The sequence below is a fragment of the Pleurodeles waltl genome, chromosome 6 (genome assembly GCF_031143425.1).
Source record: "Pleurodeles waltl isolate 20211129_DDA chromosome 6, aPleWal1.hap1.20221129, whole genome shotgun sequence".
Lineage (NCBI taxonomy): Eukaryota > Metazoa > Chordata > Amphibia > Caudata > Salamandridae > Pleurodeles > Pleurodeles waltl.
This window is the reverse complement of record NC_090445.1, coordinates 30,208,481-30,236,151: the sequence shown is the minus strand read 5'-3', so window position 1 is coordinate 30,236,151 and position 27,671 is coordinate 30,208,481. Positions and strand designations below refer to the sequence as shown.

General features: G+C 48.2%; 1 protein-coding gene across 1 annotated transcript in view; it reads right to left on the bottom strand.

Moving 5' to 3' along the window:
- Positions 1-3,836: 3,836 nt before the first annotated feature.
- Positions 3,837-27,671, bottom strand: part of CFAP77 (cilia and flagella associated protein 77) — a 636,918-nt gene continuing 613,083 nt past the window's right edge. The window contains exon 6 of the mRNA XM_069237111.1: positions 3,837-4,021. Within this exon, the coding sequence (XP_069093212.1) occupies positions 3,899-4,021 (123 nt within the window). The 3' untranslated portion in view covers positions 3,837-3,898. The remainder of the gene's footprint in view (positions 4,022-27,671) is intronic.

Sequence of the window (27,671 nt, the reverse complement as noted above, 5' to 3'; positions counted from 1 at the left end):
TGGGGAGGGACCTGACAGAAGAGGAATGGGAAGGAATTCACTACAGGGCACACCACACAGCTCACAACATATCAGGTGCTGAAACAGCCTATAAAATAGCAACATATTGGTACTACACTCCTGCGAGAATACACATGTGGGATCCCACTAAAACTGAGCTCTGTTGGAGGGGGTGCAGAAGCACGGGCACACTCATACACTTGCTATGGCACTGTCCCAAGCTGAAACGATACTGGAGTAGCATCCTAGACTAAATCGAGTATTCCACACAGAAATTCCCAGATTCCCTACATACACTATCCTGGGCTTACCTAACCCGCTCACCTTCCCCCTCCGATCCTTACGAGGACGGCAGATTGCCCTCGCCCTCAACGCGGTCACCAGACGATCCTAGCCCTGTGGGGCACGGACATGATTCCGAGCTACACATCGAGGCTCCATAGACTATGGTTCATTTTAGTGATGGAGAAGCTATCGCTGGCAGCGGAAAGGCGAGCAGAAGAAGTTGCCACATTATGGGAACCCTTTATACAGATTTTGTCTGCGGAATTTAATGAACTTACTTGACCTGCATATCTAAAGACCCTGCATCTACTGAAAGACAAGTGATGCCCACGAGTACAGTTAAAACCACCTGTCTGGGTCCTGGAGGGAACTGGATAACTAGCTTGAGTGTCTATGGGGGTGGGAGGCGGGTGGAAGCTTTATGTAACGGCAGGGGGGGGAGCTACTTCATTTCCACCAGTTGTTTTTGTTGACTGTTGATTGTTTGGTAATATTGCATATGGGACACTGGCTATACCAGCACTCTCTGACGAAATCCTCTTTAAATTGTATGGAAAGGGAGTGTTATCAACGCTGCCGGCCTGTAAGGTTGTAGGCATACAGCTGTGTACCCCTTTTTCTTTCTTTCCCTTACTCAAAATATCAATAAATAGATTTGATCCATTAAGATGGAAAAAGAAGGTGGAACAACTTCAATCATGCCTAAGATTTTAAATTAAGTAATAAAAGCCCAAAATGCTGAGAAGAAAGCCCTAATTAGGGTGTGGAAGTCCCGTAATTGTTCGGAGATCCTCTAGCATGAATCAGAAAAAAACTGAGGCCCTCATTCTGACCTTGGCGGGCGGCGGAGGCCGCCCGCCAAAGTCCCGCCGTCAGCTTACCGTTCCGCGGTCGAAAGACCGCGGCGGTAATTCTGACTTTCCCGCTGGGCTGGCGGGCGGTCGCCTTCAGGCCGCCCGCCAGCCCAGCGGGAAAGAGGCTTCCACGATGAAGCCGGCTCGGAATCGAGCCGGCGGAGTGGAAGCTGTGCGACGGGTGCAGTTGCACCCGTCGCGTATTTCAGTGTCTGCGCAGCAGACAGTGAAATACATTTAGGGGCCCTCTTACGGGGGCCCCTGCAATGCCCATGCCAGTGGCATGGGCACTGCAGGGGCCCCCAGGGGCCCCGCGACCCCCCCTACCGCCATCCGGATCCCGGCGGTCGGACCGCCGGGATCTGGATGGCGGTAGGGGGGGTCGGAATCCCGAGGATTCAATGGGGCGGCGGTACACTGGCGGGAGCCCGCCAGTGGTGCCGGTCCGACCGCGGCTTTACCGCCGTGGTCGGAATCCCCATTGGAGCACCGCCGGCCTGTCGGCGGTGCTCCCGCGGTCCTCCGCCCTGGCGGTCTTTGACCGCCAGGGTCAGAATGACCGCCTGAATCTGTGAGGAATACCAATACAATGCATTGTGGGATAATACAATGCGTTGTGGGATATGGAAGCAGCTGGCTCCTTAAAGGAGACGTGCACAGTTTATCTGTGTATTTTGTCCTTTGTGTACTTCATTCCATTTATACATTGGGATCTTCCTTTGTCACAGCACATTTGAGGTCTCGTGCAACAATGTTGCTTTGTGCATTTATTATGAAAAGCAAGAAGTTGGAAAGGATTAGCCTGTTTATTCCATGGAAGTTAGGCCTGCATGTGGGGAATTACATGTTCATCCTCTATAAATAATTTGATATTTTTTGGAAATAAAGTGTTCCAGGGCCCTTCATGAAGATGGACATAATCTACATTCATGACTATCAGTGAAGATTCTACAATGCAGAACTGTTTGTTCTCCAGACACAACGTCTGCCACAATGGGGAATGGACAACGTTCACAAATACAAGACTTCCCTCTAGGTGCCAACTTGGTTTGTTTTAAGTATTTATGCTCAGATAGACGGTCCACCAACCATGTTGGTATTGAAGAAAGCACTCTGAAAAGCGAGTTTCCGGTGGTCAACTTGCACTGGGATGTCTGTTTATTCCTCAGATACATGGACCACTATCTTGAAAGGTGAGGAAAATGCTCACACAGGATTTCCTCCCAGGTGCCATCTTGGATTGGGCTGATATGTTAGTCCACCTCCGAAACAAGATTTCTTCTGTGTTATAATCTTGGATTAGGATGACTCTTTAATCCTCAGATACACAGTCCACTATCCAAAGTGATTGAGAAGGCCATCAACAAGCATCTCACATTCCACCTCAAACTTCACTATCTCTTACACAACACTCAATCAGGATTCAGAAAGAACCACAGCACCGAAGTAGCACTCGTCACAACCACCAATGACATTGAAATCATCCTGAACTGATGAGAAACCGCAGTCCTCATCCTGCTCATCCTCTCTGCGGCCTTCGACAACACCCTCCACGGAAGGCTTCTCAAGATTGGCATACAAGGATCTACTGTCATAAGATCTTTTCCTTCCGCATGGGAGGAATCCAAAGGGTCGGGCTGCCATCCTTCACATCAGAGACCAAGAAACTGATACACGGGGTCCCACAGGGATCGTCCCTCAGCACCATCCTTTTCAACATAATCATGACATTGCTCAGCAACATAATTTGATCAAAAGACATCACTGTCATCACCTACGCAGATGACACCTAACTCATCCTCTCCCTGACAGACAAGACAACCACCACCAGAATCAACTTCACCAACTGCATGACCCTGGAAGGAGACTGGATGCAAACCAACTGCCTGAAGCTGAATTCTGACAAGACGGAAGTACTGGTATTCAGCAACTAGGCCTCCCCATGGGACTCTACCTGGTGGCAGTCGGAGCTAGGACCACACACCATGCAAGAAATCTAGGGATCATCCTAGATGACAAGCTCAATATGATGGCCCAAGTCAATGAAGTGTGCACCTCCTGTTTCCACATCCTACGCATACTGCAAAAGATCTTTAAGCGGTTATCTCAGGACACCAGATGGACCGTCATGCAAGCACTCATCACCAGCAGGCTGGACAACAGCAACATGCTGTAATCTCCAAATAACTCCTACACTGACTCCAGACCATCCAGAAAAAAACGCCACATGACACATACTCAACCTCCCATGCCGCACCCACATCTTACCGCACCTCAGGAAGCTTACTGGCTTCCCCATTCACAAGCGCAGCCTACTGAAACTTCTCAAGCACACATACGAAGCCCCCTGCAACACAGGACGAGAATACCTCAACAGCCACATAGACTTTGACGACCCACCAGACACCTACGCTTTGACTCACTGGCACACACTCACCACATTTGCGAAAGCAAAAATAGAGGTCCCTCATTCTCCTACAGTGCACCCAAGACATGGAACAACCTCCTCAACACATCAGCGCCTCCTTCTCACTTCCTGAATCCCACAAGAAGCAGAAGACATGGCTCTTCGTATAAGCACCTTAGCGACCAGAGACTAAACACCTGCCCAAGTGCCTGGTTAACCTCTTGGGTGATTAGTGCACCACACAAATCAACATCATTTTTCTATGACATATTGTACATGGCACATTTGCATAGTTTGATATGTAAACATTTATTTGATATAATTTCTCTGTAGCCAGGTGCCCATGCATCTTTCAGCCGGTGGTGTAGATACCCAGCCCGCGTTGGCCACTTCTTGCCACGGCCTCCACCTTGCGGGCACTGAAGGCTCTTTGACGGTCGCTGTCGGTGGGGAAGGTGTCAAGGTGGGCACACACCTGCAGGGAGAGAGAAGACGTGACAAGGTGAGGGTCACTGAGTAATTCACTAGGAGAGTGTACAAGTGAAACAAGCAGGCCACAGTGACATGAGAGAACATGAGAGAACCACTGTAAACAAGCCATGAGACAAGATAAACATCACTCGTACCCAGGGACAGACCACCCACTGGCGGGGTTTCTGATGTGCCACAGCGGCCTGCCCTGAGTACCACTGATCTCTCACCTTTTTCAATTATATTTATATTTTTGTAATAGGTTTTATTATTTTTATTTTGCATTTGAATAATGCACAGTTTGCCATTAGCATTGCAATGTTTTTCTACAGACTGGGGATGGCTTTTCCAAGACTTTCTTTGAGGGGTACATTAAAAATCACACTTTGTGTAAAAGAAGATAGTTAAATTCTTGTAAACCGTGTATTTATTTATGGAATAAGTGGAGTGGGTGCTACTTTCTGCTAACGTCTTGTAAGACGTCCCACTAAAGTCACGCCTTCCAATTGGACGTTTTGGGCGGCCAGCCCGTGTCTGGGACTGATGCAGAGAAGACGCAGACAGCAAATCTGTGAGTTTTAGGCTGACTTGCGTTTTATAGCACCAGCTCCAGCTGTTGCCCATCCATTGAGGCTGAGGTGCCACGCCCCCTCAGCTTTTCCCCTCAAGAAGATTGTCTGTCAGGCTGATCAAAGGTCAGCCTGACAGACACTTTTCTGGTTCAGGTCAGGCAGCCAGGAGTGAGACATGTGCTATTTGCACCGGTTCCTGGCTGAATGAGCTGAACTTTGCTGGGTTGAGGATGTCACAGCTCCTGTGGGCATGACCTCCTCAGCACAGCAAAGTTCCTTGAGGCCCTCCCCCTCGGTGATAAGGGGTAGTGTCACTCATTGCCTCCCACCTGAAGCGCCCAGGGCCGAGTGTCATCAGTGACACATAATCACAGAGTGGGGTGGGGTCAGTAGTCTCAGTGACCCCATCCCACTCTTTGACGAGGTTGGGAATGCTGAAAGGTCAGCCAATGAGGGAAGGCAGCAGTCCCAACCCCTCTGGAACCTCAGAGGCAGAGCTGCAAGTAAGTGTGACTTTTTTTAAATTGTTTGGTGTGTGTATGTTTGAATATTTGGTAATGAGTGTTGTGAATGGATGTGTGTGTCCGAGAGTGTGTGTGAACGAATGGGTGTGAGTGTGTACGTGTGCCTGTGTGCCATATCTGCCCCACTCTCTCCTAAAAGTACCGGCCGCCAGTGACCAGCTCAGCGCTTAGTTTGTATGAAAGGTAATATCGCCAGGGCCATCTCCGGAGGCCATTGCAGCTTGCTCCACATATTGCCCCCGCCAGCTCTGCCACTGACAGTATCAGCACGACTACTGACCACCACACTCCTAGTGTGATAATCCAGACCATTCCAGGCCCCCAAAGGTGTAAAAATGGTGTGGGTGTCAGCTATTATTAATTTCTCATGTAAACAACAATTGTGCTTGTCTGTGCCAACAGCACCACCATGTGGCAGTCTGTCCTAAGAGCTGGTGAAGAAAATTATGTACAAGTCCTGAGCACAGGACACCACCGGCTCAAATTAAGCTATGCACCAGCTACTAGGAGGTGGGCAAGCCAACAAATGAACAGGGAGAGCCGAGCCAATTGTCTCACTTGGCTCTTACAGCCCTTGCACGAGCCGAGCCCTGAAAATGTTTGCAATGTAAATCCTACACCAACATCACTTAAAATATAATGAAGTCTCTTAGAAATTAAAAAATAGTGAATTCCCTAAACATGTGGAAGCTTTGTCATCAATACGTCACATTATAGTACTGACCTGAGAAGTTCTTATTAAAAGTGATAGTTTTTAAACATGAACTACCAGTGAATTACAAAGGCAAGGCAGTTGCCATGTATACCCTGTACTTGGCCCACATTATTATGCAGCAACATTATAGTCTATTAAATTAAACACAACAGGTTTTTGTACAACTAGTATTCTGAACACACATATTCAAAGGTACTTTCAAACATTATAAAAAAAGGAGGTTTGGTGAAACTAAATATTTGCCTTGGATCACACCGCTTAAGCGGGGGAAACAAAATATATCCAGGTTTTCTCATTTCACTTTGTACAAACCAGACACTATTTGGGTTTCTATTCGTCTTTTCTTTTTTATGACAACACTTTCTTGTTACCTATTCGTGCATTTTTCTACAGTTTCTATATAATGCGACCTAGGAGCGCTTTACATGAGCACCAGATACATTACACAAGGTTGCACTGAGTATTTACACGCATGGGTAGATTAAGTGATTTGCCTTGTTCATAGGATGTTCAGCCAAGACTCGAACCTGGTTCCCCAGTTCCACAGTTGGCAACTCTGGCTATAAAACCACATCCTGGGTCGAGAAAGGGAGGTAGGCAGAAGCCACACAAATGCTCGGCTCGTTATAGGTTAGAGATTCCAACAGGACCTCAAACTGAACCAGAGCCAAGCTTCTGGCTGGAGCCAGGCTCAAGCTTTCAGTGGTTCACCCGCCTCTACCCGCTACCTGGCATGGTTCCTTGGCGCTGTACTTCCTTTGAAGATCGTTTATATTATCTGACAACCCAACCACAGATCATGATCCCAGAAACAAATTTCTCAGTATCACACTTGGGAGAGCAACTTATACCCTTCACTTACGTCACACAACAGGGTCTGGATGTGACAACATTCTGGCGTGTCACTCCCAAGCCCTGGTATCTGCAGCCAAAGAGGAAGGGGTGGGGCAGGGCAGAAGTACAGAGGTCCCAGGGCCGGACTTTCCAGTTTGAAGTGTTTCTGGTTCGTGGTGTCAGGTCGAGAAACAGTTAAATTGCTCATTCTTTAATCCCCATTGAGTGATCTTGGACTGGCTGCTTGGTTGGTGGCAGTGTGACATGATTTGCTGGTTACAGCTTTTCTCTGAACCCCTGGGTTTATTTCTGCCACTCCTTGTGTGAAGCCTAGTGTGGTCACTCCACAGAAGAACCTTTATTCTTCTACTCCATATGTGTTTGAGTGCATGCGTTTACATGCAGGGTCAGATTGGGAAGGCAGGCAGTCGGGCATTGGACAATTGGCTGGGTGCCTTAAGGTCAACTGTAGGCCGTTTTTAGGTCGAGCGCGCAAGAGCTCTGGCCTGTTGTAATCTATCTGCGGGCTTTTAACCACACCCACCGCATGCCCATCACTATCACTCGTTCATGGGCTCGTTTTTCAAAAATCCTTTGTTATTATTGGTAAATGCTTTACATTTGTCCCTCCTTGGGGCAGTTTTGTTACCACCTTGATCATCGACCCTGTTACATGGATAATTGCACTTCTGCCGATACCTTTGACTGCGTGCAAACTTATTTTTCATTTTGTGGCTCTTCTTCGCGCTCATGGCAGCTGTGGCGCTTTGAATCAGCTGGCTTATGGCAACTGTTTTACTTTTCATTTTCAATTTATGTGGCAAGAAAAGTACAGTTAGGAATTTACAACGCCAGTATCTCTAACTCGAGCAAACACGAGACCCACTGCATTGCAAATGCTTGTTTTAGAGCCTTAGTAACCAGCCACGGAGTCTTGGGGCCAGCATCATCGGCAGGCAGGCTCTGAGGCCGGGGGCTTACAGTGGCGCGAGGCCAGTATTGTTCAGGCCTTGGCAGACTCCATCTTAGCCCCTTCCCCCTGGGGGAGTATGCAGGGTCCTCGCTGGGGGCAGGTGTTGCCACTTCACCCCAGTGTATTTTAGGCCTTGTAGAGGGGGGGTGCATTTACATAGGCCTCGCTATGAGGCCACCTTCCCCACAGAAAAAACATGGAGAGGGTGTAAACTACATTCCTGTCCCAGCGTTGGTTCAGCATCCTGTGATTCTGGGCAAATCGCTTGATCTCCCAAGGCCTTGAATAAAAACGAAGTTGATCCCGTGTAATGTCACTGGTGCACATGTAAATTGCTCGAATGCCTTTGGGTAAGGCTCACGTAATATAAAACTACACAAAATATTCCGGCAGATTCTGTAAACGTCCATGCATGACAATTAAAGAGGACTCTTTATATAAAAACACCTTCATTCATTTTTAACATGTTTTTTCTGCCTTTGTCTAGTTTAACTATCAGTCACGGATCGTTACTTTAGACTTAGTATACATTTTCGTACCCTCTAAGACATTAAAATACCAGTCAAGCGAGTGAAAAAACAGCCAGGTGACAACCCTAGCCAGACCAGGTGCTGTGACCCTTAGGCCATTTTATTTCACCTCGCCAGCCCGGCCAAACTGTAGTGCTTTTAGTTTCCATCAATTTTACTGTCTCTATAAGCTTTGAAAAGCTTAATTTAACAAACATTTCTCTAGAAATTATTCCAATGGCACTAACCAAATGGCAATCCATTACAAGGATGACCCGCAAACATAGGACATTTTTTGGTCGTACTTGGGCCTAATTGTGATCTCAATCAGACCCTGTTTGCATGCACATGCATGGGAGTGGGTGTGATGGAAAATAAACTCTTGCATGCCCGACCTCCCTACTTGCAGAGTTGGGGGCCTAAAACCATCACCTTCCTCGTCCTGGTCCTTACACAGTGAGCCTTCTGCCTCCCTGGAACAGATGTCAACCACATAAATAAAGTATAGAAGTGCCCTTCCTAACGTGGCAGACACAGGACCTCCTGCTGTCCAGAAGGAGCCTTCTGATTTCTACATCCTGTTTTTTTTTCTGCAATCTACTGGACGGATTTCGGCTTGGCGCGATTCTCTCTCGTGAAAGTTGTTTGTGACCGGCATTTGTTAAGAGTACCTCTACGGGACTAGAAGGTAGGTAGTCGGAACAATTCTCATCCTGTATCATTTTGGGCCCAATTATTAATGAATGTAATTCTTTTCTGGTATCTGCAGAACCGTAAAGCCTGACCTTGGCATGGCGGCGGTCCCGCGACACAACCAGATAGAAGGGCCCTTTGCTAAGCAAGGAGGTAACACAGGATGCATTCGTGCACCCTGATCCTGGGCCTAGTATGGAGGTGCTGCAAAGAATGATAAATAAGGCGGTGGAGTGTACGATAGAGGGCAAGCACGAGCTAAGGGAAAGCATGCTCCAGAAGGGAGGTCTGGGGAAGAGGTACCCCAGTATTCATGCACCCTGATCCTGGGCCTAGTATGGAGGTGCTGCAAAGAATGATAAATAAGGTGGTGGAGTGTACGATAGAGGGCAAGCACGAGCTAAGGGAAAGCATGCTCCAGAAGGGAGGTCTGGGGAAGCGGTACCCCAGTATTCGTGCACCCTGATCCTGGGCCTAGTATGGAGGTGCTGCAAAGAATGATAAATAAGGCGGTGGAGGCAGCTGTTTTGCAGCTCAGGAGGGTCAACCTTGTCCAAAGTGCGTCGGGTATCTGCCTCCGAAGATATGGACTCGACTTGTTTAGCCACCTCCATGAGAATCTGTCATTCCCCGAGGCACCGTCACATATGGAAGAGGATTCTTTCTTCTGCCACTATAGAAAAGAACAACTGGACTCTCTGTCCGGCATGAAGCCATGGAGGGTTTATTATCCGAGGAATGTGAAGATGTGGAAAAGACCACTGTACCCAGATGTCTTGCCAGAAGATATCCTTTTGAGCATTTTCCAGTAGGTTTTTCAGCAGAAGTCAAGGTGGACACACTGATGGCCGGTCTAGCATCAAGTGGTGCGATCATATCTGAGGGTGCAGCACCCTCTGATCCTAGGGATGAGAGGTTGGGCGAACACTTAAAGGGCATATTCAGCTTCTAATTTTGCCCTCAGAACTGGGGCATATACCATGTACACATTACAGTCACTGCTCCAAGACCTTCATGCCTTCGTAGAGGAGTTACAACAGGCGTAAGACTGTCCATGATGGAGCAATAGGTTAGATTTCCATCTGACATTTCGTTTGACTCCTTGTCCACTGCTACTGCGGCTTCAGGTTCGCCCACTGAGGGTGGACATCACATCTGGATGCGCTCATGGAAGGCGGATATTTCACATAAATACTTGGTGCCTGATTTAGAGACTGGCGGACGGGTTACTCCATCACAAACGTGACAGATATTCCGTCCACCGTAGTAGGATTCTCTTAGGATATAACGGGATCATAATACGGTGGAGGGGATATCTGTCACATTTGTGATGGAGCAACCCCATCCACCAAACTCTAAATCAGGACCTTGGTTTTCAACTTGCATTAATGAAGCCAAATTGTTTGGTCCACAGATAGAGGAGAAATCCTCAGAAGATTGGAAACTACTAACTTGAGTGTATCCTCCTTCAAGGGGGCAAGGATCTGGTTTTCGATGAGTCTTTAGTGAGGGTTTATCTTCTAGAGGTTTCGATGAGCCCTTTCATGGCAGACGGTTAGGCCAGGGTAGTCTCTTCACTGAAAGATCCCAGCAGCAGCCATCCTCAGTGGTGGCTGGACTCCTCACATCTGAACTGGGGGTGTTGTTGCCTTCTCCGCTCCTTACAATAGATGCGAGCAGTCTGGCTGGGATGTGACAATGGGAGACCACGCTCTTCAGGGTCTATGGTCTATGAGGGAGCACAACTCTTCTTCCCCCCCGAAGGTGCTAGCGGCAGCCCAAAAGACTACGGTAGCTTTTTACCCGTTTCTCAGAGATCCATTGGTTCAGATACGAACAGGTCTCGAGACATTACATCAATCATTTAGGAAGCACCAGAGTCCCTTGTTTAGCCCACCTAGTGATACAACCTGGGATTTGGGAGGAAGGGAAGTTTCTCTCATTGACAGTGATTGACAGCTATTATACCTTAAAAACTGAAGAGGCTAGGTATGACTCCCAAACGATTTTTTATGTTGTGAAATCATTCCTGGACCCAAAAACATTAGCAAAGGACATTCCCCCCTCCCAGACTCTCTGCAACCAAATTTCTGATTCTTCGAGGATAAGATCTCTGGTATTCAACTTGTCTCTAGTCGTATTATTACGGCTAAGGTAGCGGTTTCCACATCCACTATGGTTAGTTCACCCCCGTAAAGGAAGAACTAACCCAATTTGATTACATCTATTTAACACACTCTTCAAAGATGATTTTATCTTGTAAGTCGGGATCTCCTCTAGACTCCTGCCCTCCGGCAACCTGGCATGCAGCTAATGATGTGGTAAATCCCATCATTAACCACATAATTAATGCCTATTTGAATTGAGGGACAGTCCCTGATGAGTGGAAACTGGCAATTGTCAAACCTTTACAAAAGAAACTGTCATTGGACCCTACCACTCTTTCTAGTCTATGGCCTATTTCTCTGTTGCCTGTGCTAAGTAACATTTTGGAGACATGTTGATTAACGGCTTATGCAGTCCCTTGAGAATGCTAACATACTCCACTTTCAGCAGTCCGGTTTTAGACCAAAGCATTCAACGGAATCAACTCTTCTGGAGGTCCCAGAATCCATTAAAGTGACGCTGGATGCAGGTAATAATGCAGCGTTGATATTGCTAGATTTATCCGCTGCTTTTGATACCATCTCACACACCATCTTATTGCACCGGGTCCGAGGGGCTGATATCTCTGGCAAAGCTTTAAATTGGATGACATCTTTTTTGACAAACCGAAGACAGTCTGTTTCTCTGGGACAATTTTTTTCTCCCCAAAAAACTGTCAGGATGGGTGTGCGTCAGGGCTCTTCTTTAAGCCCGGCCCTGTTTAACATCTGTATGGCACACCTCATGACCTTAATCACCTCTTATGGTATTGACACTATGGGGGTCATTACAACATTGGCGGTAAAAGGCGCTTACCGCCGTGCAGAAGACCGCCAACACACCGCCGCGGCCGCGGAATTCCGCCACAGCTATTATGACACACATCACAGAATCCGCCGAAATTCAGACACCCACACAATCCCGCCACACCAAAGGTCAGCGATAAACATGCAGAAACAAATCCTTCACCTCCACGCCAACAGAAACACGCCCATGCTATTACGACCCACGAATCCACGCAGCGGTATTTCAACCGCGGTATTCCATTGGCGGTACACACCGCCGCGCTCAAAATACACACACATCTCCAAAACACCGCCACATTGGACAATTCCAAATACACACACCTGATACACATACAAACAACACTCCCACACACCCAACTCAATATAAAACACACACCCACATCACCCACAAACCCCTACGACCCAAAATTAGAGAGAAGGCCAGAGAGAGACAGCACAGAATAGAAAACCCCATCACACAGAGGCACACTACACCATCACCCACACAACATCCACGCACAAAACACCACATACCACTACACTCACCACACTCATCACCACATACACCACCTCACACATCACACACACCACCCCATGGCACGCCAAAGACACCCCCGCTTTTCCGAAGAGGAGCTCAGGGTCATGGTGGAGGAAATCCTACGGGTAGAGCCACAGCTATTTGGCTCACAGGTACAGCACACATCCATAGCCAGGAAGATGGAGCTATGGCAAAGAATAGTCAACAGGGTCAACGCTGTGGGACAGCATCCAAGAAATAGGGAGGACATCAGGAAGAGGTGGAACGACCTACGGGGGAAGGTGCGTACCACGGTATCCATGCACCACATCGCGGTTCAGTGGACTGGCAGCGGACCCCCACCTCCTCCCCAACAACTAACAACATGGGAGGAGCAAGTCTTGTCCATCTTGCATCCTGAGGGCCTCGCAGGAGTCGTTGGAGGAACGGACACTGGTAAGTCAAATCTTAACTATCATATCCCCCACCTTACCTGCATGCTATCACACACCCCCACCCTCACACCCTCCCCTATCACCTCAACTCCTCACTAATGTACCCATAACACCAACCACCCATCCCAACACCAAGACCTGCATGACACAACTAAGCATGGATACCCATCACTAAAGCATGCCCACTGCACATACCCAGAACACCTCCCAACCATCAGCACACAAGCCCCCACACAGAAATGCCTGCACTGGTGTACACGCACACCCAACCATTGCACACCATGAAACACACACATGCAATAATCATGTACTTATACCCCCGCAGGAACCCGAAGGAACGTCACCACACCAGAGGGTCCAGACAACACCACTCCACCCCCAGAAGAGGCCCACAGTGACGACAGCAGCTCTGCCCTACTGGATCTTGATGACCAGCCCGAACCATCGTGGGCCTCAGGACAGTCGGTTCCCCTTGCCCAGCCACAGCCCAACACTGACCTTCCACCCTCTGGTAACACCAGCACAGCACCCACCCAGCGGGCCCATACCTCCCTACCCAGGACAGGTCAATCAGCGGTGTGTCCACCACTACAGGGCACCCAGGGTAACCCACCACCCCAACAACAACAGGGACCTGGGGGCAGTGGTAGTGGGTACACGGTCCAGGGGATGGAGGCACAGGAACACAGGGGAACTGGGAGGGCTGCTGTGCGACAGAGGGAGGACAGGCCAAGGGAACCTACTCTCAACGAGGCCCTCTCCTCCATCATGGGAGCATACCACCACTCCCAGGAGACGATGGCAACGGTCCTGGACAAGTTGCAGGTGACCCTGCGTCTGCAGGAGGAGCAGTATTTGGGGTTCAGGAAAGAGCTCAGGACCATCGGCTCCACCCTGGGCACCATTTTAGGGGTGCTGACGGACATTCAAAAGACCTTGATGGACACCGTGGCACTCCAAGGGGCCCCTGACACTAGCATGGACGATGAAATGCCCACCACCTCCGCCGGCGCTAGTGGACAGGACGCCCCGCCACAGGACCAACACACCAGCACCCCACCCCCTGCAGACGGACAACCACCACGAAAGCGATCCCTGAGATCCAGGAACAGGACAGAGCAAGATGGCAAGACCCCCGCCAGGAAATAAGACCACCCTGATTGTCCCCCCACTGTACCACTTTGTTACCCTGTCCAAATCGGAACTGCCCCAGCTCCACTTCCAATGGCCAGATGTGCAATGTACCTGTGAGACTAATCGACTGGACTCTGCCATGGACATTCTTCCACCATAACCCATCCCCATTTCACAACCCCCCTTCATTGTTATGCACTTAAATAAACACCCTTGAAACACTGATAAAACTGGAGTCAGTCAATGATTTTTAACTTTGTATTGTCAATTACACTGTCAAAAATGGTTACCCATTGGAAGTCCAACATACCAATGTCACACATCACAAGCCTTTCAAGGGTGCAAGCTGTTGACACGTAGGTTACCACATTTGTGAAACTGAAATGGAAGGGGACAACTCAGTTAACAAATAGTGAGTGAAATGTAGGTACAGGATAGAGGTAGACGGGTGAAAGTTAATGTTATGTTAAACCTGAAAATGTACTCACCTGTGTCTCACTGGAAATATTGCTGTATGACTGACTCCCTGTTGTCGTTTTCTTCTTCATCAGCTTCATCCTCATCACTGTCCACAGGCTCCACAGGCTCCACCGCTGCTACAACACCGTCATCTGGATCATCCTCCTGCAGAAAAGGCACCTGGCGTCGCAATGCCAAGTTATGGAGCATGGAGCAGGCGATGATGATGTCGCACACCTTCTTCGGTGAGTAGAATAGGGACCCACCTGTCATATGGAGGCACCTGAACCTCGCCTTCAGGAGGCGGAAGGTGCGTTCGATCACCCTCCTAGTCCGCCCATGGGCCTCATTGTACCGTTCCTCTGCCCTGGTCCTGGGATTCCTCACTGGGGTCAATAGCCAGGACAGGTTGGGATAACCAGAGTCCCCCAATAGCCATACACGGTGCCTCTGGAGTTGACCCATCATATCAGGGATGCTGCTATTCCGCAGGATGTAGGCGTCATGCACTGAGCCAGGGAACATAGCATTTACGAGATGCGAGATGCGAGATGTACTGATGCGAGATGTACTGTACAGTGCGAGATGTACTGGTCTGCCAAACAGACCATCTGGACATTCATCGAATGATAACTCTTCCTGTTCCTGTACACCTGTTCACTCCTGCGGGGGGGACCAGAGCTACATGGGTCCCATCAATGGCACCTATGACGTTCGGGATATGTCCAAGGGCATAGAAGTCACCTTTCACTGTAGGCAAATCCTCCACCTCAGGGAAAATGATGTATCTCCTTACGTTTTTCAGCAGGGCAGACAACACTCTGGACAACACGTTGGAAAACATAGGCTGGGACATCCCTGATGCCATGGCCACAGTTGTCTGAAATGACCCACTTGCAAGGAAATGGAGCACTGACAGCACCTGCACGTCAGGGGGAATTCCAGTCGGATGGCTGATTGGTGACATCAGCTCTGGCTCCAACTGGGTACATAGTTCCTGGATTGTGGCACAGTCGAACCGGTAGGTCACGATCAAATGTCTCTCTTCCATTGTCAACAGGTCCACCAGCGGTCGGTACACCGGGGGATTCCGCCATCTTCCAATATGTCTCAACTGACGGTGCCTAAGAAGGACAACAGCGAAGAAACTGTCACCATTCCTTCAGGTATGTACCCACAGACACACACAAGACTACAACAGACAATTAACCCATCCGGGAAAAGTTTTGAGTGTAGGCCTCGGTATGTGTGACGCAGTAGTAAATGAAGCCATGTGGGCCCCTGAAATGGCGGATTCCTGACCTCTAAACTGGGACAATGGAATTGTGGGGTAACTGCGCTGGCGTTGGACACCGTCGCGGTAGGCGGTCGTAGAGCGCGGCGCAATGCTGCATTGGTTAACATTGGACCCTATGGGTCCCAGGAGCCAATGAACAGGTGCGCTGGCAGTGATGATGCGCCCCGCCGCGGACATCAACACCATTTTCTATCCCTTCAATCACTAGATACCTGACCTTCGACAGGAGAGGACCTACACTGCTAGTGCTGCTGTGACCTCGGTCTGGAAACGACGATGGCTGCTTCGTCTGGGGAAAGGGCCCCTGCCTTCACTGCACAGGAGTTGGAGAAACTTGTGGATGGGGTCCTCCCCCAGTACATGCTACTCTACGGTCCTCCAGACCAACAGGTTAGTACACAGGGAGCACGTTGGATGGGCTAGGCCTGGGTGGACAGGGCTGGGTGGGAGAGCGAAGGGGGCAGAGTTCTTACAACAGAAATGCATGGGGATGAATGGGCCACATGGACAGAGTTGGGAGGGGCCCACTCACATTGACGGTGCAGTAGGTAATGACTGTTCCTCTTTCCTTGTGCATGTCATGTAGGTCAGCGCCCACCAGAAGAGGGACATTTGGCGTGCCATCGCCAAGGAAGTCTGGACCCTGGGGGCCCACCAGAGATGGGGCACCCACTGCCGTAAGAGATGGGAGGACATTCGCCGCTGCAGCAAGAAGACGGCAGAGGCTCAGCTGGGGATGGCCTCCCAACGTGGGAGGGGTGCCCGTCGCACCATCACCCCCCTGATGTTCCGGATCCTGGCGGTGGCCTACCCAGAGTTGGATGGGCGCTTAAGGACATCACAGCAGACACAAGGGGGTGAGTACAAACTCATTCTGTGGACTTTGCGTGCAGTGGAGGTGTCTGGGTGGGGGAGGTGGGCTGTGGGTTTCCCTAGGCCAGGGCGAGTTAGGTAGGCAAGGCCCCTCCGTAATGTAGGCCATGTGGGACTCTACCCCAGCTCAGAACAGAGGCAAGTTGATGTATAGTTGCCCCTTTGCCATCCATGTGCGCAGATTTCTACCATGCCATGTAGGCCATATCCCAGAAATTGCATGTGCAGAGGGCAGGAGCACGGCGTAATGCATGGGGCTGCTGCGTCTGTCTTGTCCGCCAACGGTAGCGGTATGCCATGCACTAAAACTCTCTTTCTTTTGTCTCCCCCCCTTTTCCTGCTCTCCCTGTCCTTTTGTACATCAGCATCATCAGGCGGAGGTACAGTGGCACCGGAGCACGAGGGAGCTGCATCCCACATGGCCATGGAGGGCCACACCACAGACTCTGAATGCACCAGTGGGACGGAGGGCGAGGGGAGCTTCACGTCGGCCACAGGATCACCAACCAGCGACACGGACTCGTTAAGTGACATGCCTTCCTGGAAAAATGTTAGGGTCAAAGGTTATATGATGTCACTTCCTGTAATGTCATTAAGGTCAAAGAGAATGTGTTGTCACTTCTGTTACACCTGGCATTTTGGTGAATCGACGCCCATGATTTTACCTTAGACCCCTCTGAGCTAGGGCAGGGGAAGGAAGGAAGGAAATTCCAGAATCAGATGTGGGAGAAAGTATAGACATTTCTCCCACTTCAAATCTGCACCAAGTATAAATATTGGGCCCTCGGACCAACGCTTCAGATCACTTCTGGACCTGTGGAAGACTCCGAAGAACTACTCTGCTGCCCCCCGGGTCCTAGACGCTTGGCTGGTATCAGAGTGTACTCCTCCTGGCCCAACTGTGTCCGCAGGACTTCGCAGTGCAGCACCTTGCAGCTCCTGATCAGCTGCTTCATCATAACCAACGCAGCACAACGCATCTTGAAGCAGGACCTCGCTTTGTAGAACCTGCTGTCCCTGATCAGTGCAATGCATGCTGACCCAAGCCCTTACACCACAGCACCTCACAGCTCCTGATCCTGGCACCATCCAAAATGATGCAACTTGACGCAGTGCGACGCAGGACCTTGCAGCTCATTCTAAGTAAAACCAGGTATTGCCTAGGGGGCCGTATTTGATTTTGTACAGTGCTTACGGTCCACCGCAGTTATCTTGAACTAGTGACTTTGCCCTGGCCCTCTCGCAACCAGATGCCCACAACTGGTGTTTTATGCTGTTTAGCAGTACCTTTCACAAGACTTTGGAATTGGCATATCTCCAGTTCTAATGATATGATTTTTGTCATTCTAGAATCATTTTATTCAGTAGATTTTGCTCTCTAATTCTAGATTGGTGTGGGAGTTTCCTTGTGCTGTGTTTTCACTTTATTACTGCTCTAGTGGTACATAAATACTTTACACATTGCCTCCAAGTTAAGCCTGACTCCTTTTGTGCGAAGCTACCAGAGGGTTCAGCACAGGTTAACTTAGTGACATTTGTGGTTTACCCTCACAAGGATATTGGCTGTTGCTTGAAAAGGGCTCACACCCCCTCAACCAACAACCTAATTTCTCACACAAGTACAGTCAGAATCAGACATGCACAGACACACAATTTCACACATATGGACAGGCACATAAGGACTTTCAGAACCACTTAGGCATAGATACATAACTTCCCCTGCAGAAAGACAACACACAAGGGCTGTCAGTCTCAGAGAAACAAGCATAGTCACACAACATAACGCACACAGACAAATACAAGAACTGTCAGAATTAGAGAAATACAACTTCACACACACACAGAAGGATACAAAAAATGTAATAATCAGACAAGCAGCACAGACACACAACTTCACAAAGACAGAGACACAAGGACTCAGAATCAGACACACAGACACAAAACTTTACGCACACAGACAGGTACACACGTAGTGTCAGAATCAGACAAAGAAGCACAGACACACACCACAGCATAAAAGAACAGTCGTAATTGGACAAACAAGCAAGACACACAACTTCACAAACACCAATAGGCATGCAAGAACTGACAGAATCAGATAAACAGAAACACAACTTCACATTCAGACAGACAGATACAAGAAATGTCAGAATCAGACAAACATCACAGGCACGCCACTTCACACACACAGGTATACAAGGACTGTCAGAATCAGTGAAACAAGTACAGACACAAAACTTCACGGACACAGGCATACAAAGATTGTTAGAATCCGACGAACTGGGGAGACATACAGTCATACACTGTCAGACATGTGCTCAGAAATACAGTCACGGCTCACAGGGGTTACCAGGGGCGGGGCAGGACGGGGTGGGTGGGATATTATTAATAAAAAAATAGGAAAAAGAAAAAGTTACCTGTGCGCCGCGCCGCTGCTCCTCCGTCTCCTCAGCAGGCAGTACAGGCTCCCAGTCTGCCCTGCGGCCAATCCTTATGCTGCTCAGAGCAGCGTTAGGATTGGCTGGAGCACTCAGCCTGGGCGCTTCCAGGCAGACTGGGAGCCTGTGCCTGCTCTCTTCAGCCCGGCAAAACAGTGTCGGGCTGGAGAGAGAGCACAGTGTGCATGTGTGTTTGGCCGGCCCGAGACGCCCGGGCAAATATACATGTGCACTGAGGGGGAGTGCACAGTGCACTCCTCCTGGTCCCCGTCATCCCCAACACTCCGCCCCTTTAACAACGAAAGGATAATAAACTTGGTTTATTATCCATTTGTTGTCAAATGCATGTGCAGGGTGTGTCGCGTAGGCTCTCATTATCCTAATGAGACTACTGGATTTTGAGCGACAAGATCGTTCACAGTGTGGGGGACTGAGTCTGACCCACGGTGGATGACGCTTGTCACTCTAAATCCGGATTTTTCTCCGGCTAACTAACAGTGCCTAATCTCTCCCAAATGGTAGAGACAATTGGGCAACCGGGCGCATGACATATTGATACTTCTCAGGGAAGTCGTGGTCACTCAGGTCACAATCGGTTCTCTCATACACAGTGCGGTCTCATATATAAATGACAATAGAAGCAGTATAAGTTTTAAAGATTGGTTTAATAAAACGACTGCATTTTAGATAGCAAAGCGTGAGCTGCAATAACCAGAACTACACAACACAGTAATATTAAAATAGTAATGATGAGAGTGAAGCACAAGAATAAAGCTATCATAGTGCCGCTAAATTATTCTCTCTCTAAGTTATATTTTCGAGCACAGCATCTTAAGCTCTAAGCCTGCCTTTCAGGTTCCCCCATGAGGACATCGACCCTCATACCTGAGCAAAGGCCTGTAATCTGCATCAGCATCTGCAACGGGACATTCAGCATACAGTTGTAGGTTCCTGGCCGGAATCTCCCTCTTGACGTGTACTAGGACTAGGAAGTGTTTTTATACTAACACGCAGATGTTCTAAAGAAATGTCCCTATGTAAGGATGTGTATTTTCTATGAATGCTGGAGACTAAACTTCTACCACGTTTACCGGCAATGTACCAGACTGTAACCTTGACTGAAGCACAGGGCGACCAAGAATGCATTATTTGAGAACACAGTGCTGAACTAGGCTAAACAGTGTGGTAGAAGAAATTAAAACAAGACCGTAAAACTGTTTATTGTAAAATAACAGTACGAAGTTGAATAAAATATATAAAGGGCAAAGTGCACAGCGGCCTAGTATGTAAAACTAACGTGCATGAAGCTTTATTAAAAATGGCTACACTACAGGTTTGCAGAACACACATACCTATGGTGCCTGTAGGGTAAACGCATGTATGTGTGCCTATGAATGGTGCAATGCATAGCAGACTGACGGTTACATTTTGGTGCCCGGGCTGCATGGTGAATCATTAGAGAGGAGGTAGACGAATCCCCCAGACAAAGCTATAACCAACACTGTGCCAACTGGGTCGAAATCCGTGTACAGTGAAGTATTGTCAACCATGTATGCCAGAAGGGGCTGCAGTGGACGAACTGTTGTGTGAAGTTGGCCATAGTCCTTGCTCAGTGAAGAGGCATCACACTGTATGCCAGGAGGTGCCACCGTGCTGCAGGCATCCGCTGTGCCAATTGGGTCCGTGCCCATGCACATTGGTGATATGGGAACCCCATATGCCAGAGAGGGTCACTGGGACTAGCAAGAAGTGTGATCTAACCCGGAACATCGCTGGAGGACTGAGGCATTCATTGGAATCTATGAGCACCTACACCGAGATGAGGGATCTACATCAGGAATGTTTCTCCCACACCCCTACTGTGCGAAAGACCAAAGACTTACCCAGCAAGGAGGAGCTGCAAGGAGCCTCTGGTTCTGGTAGGTGTGCAACAGAGTGTGAGGACCTCGATGGTCATCGAGTGAGCCCATCTGGGCCAGGTACAGTGAACTCACTTCAACTAGCCGCTGCAGATCCAGTGCCTGCAGATGGGGCGTGCTCAGGAACTCCAGGCTCTCCGATCCTGCATATGCGAGTCAGTGGTGTAAAAAAACAAGAGGGGGCCCCCTGCAAGATATGCTGAAGGGGCCCCGACACTCGCATCAGTAGGGGCTGAGGAGGCCCTCTCCAGTATGTTTAAGCCTTCCCCCCCACCTTGCACCGTGGGGTCTGTAGGGGTCTCTGTTATGCCTCTGGTGTGGGTAAGACTGAATATGAGTGTAGTCAGCCCTGGGAGAAATTGCTTGCTAGATAGATTGGCGCTGGGACACTTTTGACTTTGCAACAGTATTGGAGTGGACTCTAACTACTGGTGCGACTTACACCATCCAAAGCTATCCGATGCCTAAGCCACACTCTCCAACTACAGACCCATCTCCCTCCAACCCTACCCAGTGAAGGTCTTAGAGGCATTAACAAACCAACACTTCACCAAGCTCCTCAGCAACCACCAGCTACATAACGTCATGCACTCCGGATTCAGGTCCACACACAGTACAGACACAGCACTCATGGTTGCAACAGACAACTTCCACATGATCCTTGACACTGGGGACATGGCTGCCCTCATTCTACTGGACCTCTCTGCAGTATTTAACAGAGTCTCACACCGCATCCACATCAGACACTTGCAAAAGATTAGCATCCAAGAACCCGCACTCTGCTGTATCTGCTCCTTCTTAATGAATAGAACACAAGATGTTAGTCTGGCACCTTACTCCTCAGAAGCCACAAACTCATCTGTGGAATACCTCTAGGTTCATTGCTCAGACCCTCGATCTTCACCACCTATATGATGCCTCTGGTCATTGTCATTCATGCACATGGCATCCCCAACCTTTCCTACACTGACGACATGCAACTCATACTTTCCTTCTGAGACAAGACCCTCTAACACATGAAACAAGTTCACCAACTGCATGACCAAAGTCACTAACTGGATGAAAGCCAAATGTCTCAAGCTCAACACTAAGACAGAAGTAGTGATCTTTGGCAAGAACACTTCACCATGGGACTCCAACTGTTGGCCGGCAGAACGCAAACTTGCACCCACTCCAGGAACCTTGGATATATCATGGACGTCAAACTAGACATGACCACACAAGTCAAGGCCTTCACTGCATCCTGCTTCCACACCCTGAAGACGCAGAGGAAGATGTTCAGATGGCTGCCCAGCAATACCAGAAAGACCGTCAATCACACCCTCGTCACCAGCAAGTTGGACTATGGAAACACACTCAATTTTGGGATCACCAATCGACTCACCAAAGTCTACAAACCATCCAGAACTTGGCTGCCAGAATCATCCTCAACTTCCCACACACAACTCACACAACACCACACCTCAGGTAGTTTCACTGGCTCCTGATACACACATATGGTAAGTTTGAATTCCTCATGTATACATTAAAGGCCCCACATAGCTAAACATCTCCTTCCACCAACCACCCAGACACTTCTGCTCCGCAGAATTCCCAATCGGACACATTCCATGCATACACAGAACCAGATCAGGAGGATGGGCATTCTCTTAAATGGCTCATAAAGCATGGACTGACCTCCCATTCCACATCAGAGATTCGTTCTCTACTCTTGGATTCAGAAGAAGCCCTTAAAATTAACCAACCTAGCCTAGGCAGGGCTACACACACACACACACACACACACTCATGCATGCACGCACACACACTCACCTGCTCAGCACCAGGATCCCCTGGTGGGCGATAGGGTGCTTTACAAATACAACAACAATGTACTTGTTTGTATTTTATTAAACACTAAAAACATCATAATTACATTTTGTTTTGTACTTCGCACTGATACATGGCAAAAGTGGCAAATGAAAGCAGCCAACGACTACCCCTAGAATGTAACATTAGTGAAACAGTCAGTATTAAAGAAGGAAACTGTCAGATACATTTATAATGTCAACAAGGTAGATCAAGATGTTCACAGATCATGGTGTAACCTGCACGTTAAATATTTAAACACCTTGTGGAGGCGGTGAGTTAGCCTTTCATCCGTCCAATGCGGGTAAAATTAATGCCAATCAGCTTAACTAAAACAGCAAGACTGCTGGGTGATTCAAGTGCTGGCAGCATAGATCTGTGTGGGACCTCCAAGGTATGCAGTCTACTTTGTGCAAGGCCAGGTCAGCCTTTCATCCTTGGGTGATAGCTGCTATTAGTCAAGGCACTAGAAACAACAGCATGGTCATTATGCTCAGTAAAAATGGTGTTGTTATGTGGTAATAGGAGATCTTAACAATCCATTAGGAGTCAATTCTCTTCCCCTCCTGGGCTTTTCAAGCAGGTCCATTTCTAATACCGGTTTGTGTTTCGACTCTCAGTGCCCCTTAGTTAGGTTCACGTTCAGTCCTATTTGTTGTTTTGGGATAAAAGGTGCCCCCTTTGTCATTCACACTACAGTCTCCCAATGTTGCAGACCACCTGTGTGACCTCCTTATAGACCCCAACACTGCAATCACTCTTTTTACACAACGACTGGAGGATGCTGATGGGAAACAGCACAGAGACACTGTCCTAGGGGATCTCTAGTGGGAAAGAGACACCTGGACAGTGAAAGCTTGAAGACATGGCTGCATGTACCAATGCTTTACTGGGGCTATCTGAAAGGAATAGTGCACCAGGGGAACGTCTTTTTAAAGCACTCTTGGAAACACATACAAACTCTAAACGTATTTCTGTGTTGTATCTGGGTTCATCTATAATGTAAAGGAATGTAGAAGTTAGAATGTGTATCATTAGAAGCTGTATGGAATGGTAAGGGGTTTTCTTGTAAGTGGAGGGGGTTGTTTGAGCATGTACTGCAGTGCTCCAGGATTCCCTAAAGACTTGCAGTAAAGCATGCACCTACTCCGTGGACTTATTCGCTACAAGAATTTGGCGACAAGTTGAATCCTGGAGGAACCTGTCACACATGCTAGCTGGTATTTGCTGGGTATCAAAGGTAGCGAGACTGCAGTGGATTATCGGTCCGAATAGATAGGTGTTGGATAACTCCGTACGGAAGACATTGGACCCCTGTGTAGTTAGTATCTTTGATATCATGCGCACTGGGGTCCTTACGGCCCTGGGTGGACTCTAGACAGAAATTACATAATCGGATGGGAGGTGTTATGGTGTGGTTTCAGAAGTTATGACGAAATGCAGGCAGAGCGCAACAGTACGTTGAAGAATAAAGACTTCTGTTACAGAGCTCCGTGTGTGGAATATTCATTTTCATCCCCCGGGCTCGGGTGGATGCTGCACCCTGTTCCTCTTGTGGGTGCCTCATACTTTAGGGTATTTTAAATTGAATGATCCAGTGATGGTCTTGGTCTGCCTGTTACCGTTGAGGTCCACGGTCTAGTGGCAGGTGAAGGCTATGTGCTGCTGGACACCCGTGCTTGCTGCAATGATGTGGGGCGAGGGCAGCGTCCCTCTGAAAGATCTTACTTTTCCTTCGAAGGAAGCAAGCTTAGGAACTCTTCACTGCTGGTACACACTTCTTTATCGATGTCTCCGATGCAGAGTACAACGAGGAGAGCTCCCTCGACGCATCCATCCTTACCCTGATTACTGACGTAGCATGCAGAGCAGTACGTAAGGATTTTTTTCTTCGCCGTTATGCTTGCAAATGGATCATGTGTTGACATTGTGTAGCTTATCAGTGTCACTTAGTATCATTTAGCACAGTGGTTCCCAGCCTTTTGACTTCTGTGTACCCCCACTTTATCATTACTGAAACCCAGGACCCCCACTGAATCATTGTTGGAGTCCAGGGACCCCCGACTGAGCCATTACTGGAAGCCGTGGACTCCGGCCTAAACATTGTTGATGATTTGAACCACAAAATATACAAAACATACATAAACAAGTACCCCATCAAGCACGCACACAAATGATAACACTTTTTAAAAAATGTGCAAATAAAAAAGAAAATACAAATGTTAACTTTAATAGGAAGTTTGGAGCTTTTCTAAATTCAATTGAACTCACACATCGTCCATACTATATTCTCTTTGATGCACCTGCTCTGCTCCCACAAATCAATCTAAAGATAGCAATTTCATTTTTAGCCTCCAATTTCAAATTCCCTGACTTTTATAGTGTGTTTAAAAAATGTGACTTGTTTATTTAGCCACTTTATATACACTTTATTAATCTGTCAATATTAGTTAATTTTCTAAGCAGTCGCGGAATCCCTGAAGAGGCTTCGTGGACCCCCAGCGGTCCCCTGACCACAGCTTGGGAACCACTGGTTTAGCAGATAGACCACTACCCTTCAGAGCTGCCATCACACACACACCGTCATCCCGCATGTCCTAACAAGAACCCTGAAGAGGGATGAAAGACATTGTCCCAAGAGGTGCTACAACATAACTAACAAAGTGAAACATGAAGAACACTTATAGCCAAAAGGATACAAAAAAATGACGCAGTAAAAACAAAGACTCAAATAGTGCTGAAAATACAGATTGACACAGAACACCTCTATCAGAAATATCCTTAAAAGTTTTCTTATTATACATAACAATGATGGAACCAGTTAAGAAAAATATGTTCCCCTTCATAGTCATTTCTATTATGACCAAAGACCACGGAGGAGAATCTGGCTAACACAAGTCACACAAAACACAATGAGGAAGCTAGTCTGCTGGTCTATTGAATGAACAAATGTGGTTCGATAAACTGAGTAATGCCTTTAAAGACACATATCAGAATTATTGGTTTTGCGGTTTTACCACACCTGGTCCATACTGAGGGCAATAAAAACTGCATCCTGCAGATAAATTGTGGAAGTTCAAACCTGCTGATATTTATAAGGGGAAATGTTCAGTAAGTACCAGGCAGTGCTTCATTTGAACAGGTGGTTTCTGGTGCTTGGCACCGACACTTAATTGTCAACTCCAGTGCTTCTGACAGTCTGCCACAAGATGGCGCTGTCTGGCTAATTTAGAGATGACCACAACAATTAATTATTACTTCAATATACATTAAGAATTACCTGCATCCTAAGCCATTCTTTCAGCTTTAGGGGCCTGGAATAGTTTGAATTGTCACATTTTTAGAGTGTGCTGGTTAGTAGTTGTGTTGTTGCTATCACGGGCAGCATGGCAGGGGAAATGTGTGGTGCATGCTGCAGTGGTCTTCTGACGCGGGTCCTGGCAGTTATCGTTTTACAAATTAAGCACTGGTATCAAGACATGTGAGTTTTAGTGCTGCAAACACTAAAATAAATCCTATGCCTCATTTTAGGGGCAAAACTTTTAATAGGCGATAATTATGAAGTCTGTACACATACGTGTGTCATAATTATCACACATGAAACTGGGCTCCTCACAGAGTCGGGCTGTGACAATTAATAGGTGCGGGCACCAAATAAAAGAGGCTCCCATTACTGAATGAGATAGATGAAAGAGAGTCCCACATTTGTAAATCGGGGTAGTTTGAACTTGTCAAGACACGCATTGTAGGTGTTTTGCATGGATTTGTGTTTGCTGCAGGCAGTATCTGTGGTAATATCAAGGGAATCAATAGTAAACAAGCATTTGCAATGCAACGGGTCTCGCGTTTGCTCATGTTAGAGCTGATAACGTTGTAAACTCCTAACCCGACTTTTCACCTATCAGCAAAAGTGCATTTATGTATGTAACCCGAAAAAGTGCAGTTAACTATGTAAAGCGCTCGACTTCTGCCAAGCGAAATCGCGCTAGTAAATTAGAGAAAAAGTAGTCCACGAGCCGGACAGAAAACAGCGAGCCTCGCATGTTTTCTGTACTTGGTCGATGCGCTCGAAGAGGGCTAGCCTCCGGAAAAGGCATGACGTATGCATGCCTTCCACTAATGAAAGCAAGCAGATTTTAACAGGCAAGCCCACGAACCAATGAAAAACACTGACGTGACGTCAACAGGGCTCCAAGCCCTTTTTTAAACCCTAAAGCGTCTTGCTGCGATACGCATGCGCGAGCGCATGCCACGCAGGCTCGACCCTAAAAACGGCTCAGCAGGTCATAAAACAGACCCACTAACAGCCAAAAACCAGTCCACACACTGATATCGCGGAGCAGCCCACGGGCACTGCCTGATTGGTCCAAAGGCCAGAGGAACGAGGGCCACCCACAATGAAGATGTCTTATAACCTAAATGTTTATATCACTTTTATTTCCAGTAGGGGTAGGTGAAAAATTCTACTACGCCAGCAGAGTTTGCAGTGTTTTGTCCACTCGGAGTTCCACTTGGAGCACGGAGTTCCGGCAAAACTCCGCCAAACACTGCGTGGCAGAGTTTTTTCTCTTAGCATCTCCTTAGCGTGATATTCAGGTGCGAGAGTGCTTGCCGGGGAGATTTCTCAACGCGGGTGGTTGAGGCAGGTCACGACTGTTCACACTGAGAAATGTACTCGCGTGGCAGAACGAAGCAGCGCCCTCTGGAATGCCGCGTGTTGCAGTTCATGCTGGATTTACAGCACGCAACAAGCTCCTGGTGCTAAAAGTGAGTGTGAGCAGCGCAATGTGCCCAATACCACCCGCTTGCGGAACTCTGCGGAACCGTGCTGAGTTTTTATGTAACTCCGCGGAATTCTGTGAAGTGACACCCAGACCACGGCTGCCTGATACACATACAGCCAGACACCCTATCCCGACTCCCAGATACACAGACAGCCCCACATGGCCTATCAGGCACACAGC